Source organism: Brassica oleracea, unplaced genomic scaffold (genome assembly GCF_000695525.1).
Source record: "Brassica oleracea var. oleracea cultivar TO1000 unplaced genomic scaffold, BOL UnpScaffold05238, whole genome shotgun sequence".
Classification (NCBI taxonomy): domain Eukaryota; kingdom Viridiplantae; phylum Streptophyta; class Magnoliopsida; order Brassicales; family Brassicaceae; genus Brassica; species Brassica oleracea.
Window position 1 is genome coordinate 1 of NW_013621760.1, and position 864 is coordinate 864.

The window sequence follows — 864 nt, forward strand, 5'->3', positions numbered from 1 at the left end:
GAACCTATGTATCTGTAATATTTTCTGCTTCCGATCTTAATTTGTTTCGGATCAATCATCCTTACATGTTTCTCTGCGTCATCCAGATCAGTAATGGCCTCTAATTCCTTCTCCAACTAGTACAAGCCAAAAGTTAGAGATAAATAAATTATATACTATCGATAATAATTAAAATATAGAAATTAATTGATAAATAATAGGTATTAAGTTTTTATTGTGTGTACCGATCTGATAAAAGTATCAGCTCTTCCGATTTTGTACAAGACAGTCACAACAGCCATTCTCCCCTTCTTGCCTTCGTGGACCATATGCAGCTCAAGTGCAAACCTGGTTTGCATGTTACATACTACGTATATAAGATATATCATATATCCAAGAATCATATATATCTCCTAACAACTTGACCCCAAAAAAGAATCAGATATATAAAATTATATTTATTTATTATACTTTAACAATTACAGAATTATTGATTTTCTAAAACTATATATATCAGATATATCCAAGATTTTTGGTGTAATTTCCTTCTTCTCAAAATGAATTGGATACCTTCTTCCATTGATTGTATGCTCAGAGGGAGAGTGCCAGTGAAGCTGTTGGAGTTCATATTGAAATCCATTAATCTTAATACTTCCTGCAGCTCCATCTTCAAATTTTAGCTGTTCAGCAATATCAGCACATAATAACTATCAATTAGTAAAAACACATAAATCCCAATGGTTTTCATGTTTGACTAGTTATGGATAGAAACTCAACAAAATAAATGAAAAAGCATGTGCTTAAGTAAAATATAGCTGGGTCTCCTGGGTATTATATGTATATACCATAATGTCATGGCCTCTGTTCTTGATAGTGGCATTGGAA

At 31.8% G+C, this 864-nt stretch overlaps 1 protein-coding gene across 1 annotated transcript; it reads right to left on the reverse strand.

Annotated features, from left to right (window-relative positions):
* Positions 1 to 5: 5 nt before the first annotated feature.
* LOC106322036 (alpha carbonic anhydrase 7-like) lies at positions 6 to 860 on the reverse strand (the record flags this gene model as incomplete). The annotated part of the gene is made up of 4 exons (XM_013760227.1): positions 6 to 116; positions 225 to 327; positions 550 to 659; positions 825 to 860. Coding segments are annotated over 4 exons (360 nt in total), but the record flags the coding sequence as incomplete, so codon positions are not given.
* Between the last annotated feature and the right edge of the window lie 4 nt (positions 861 to 864).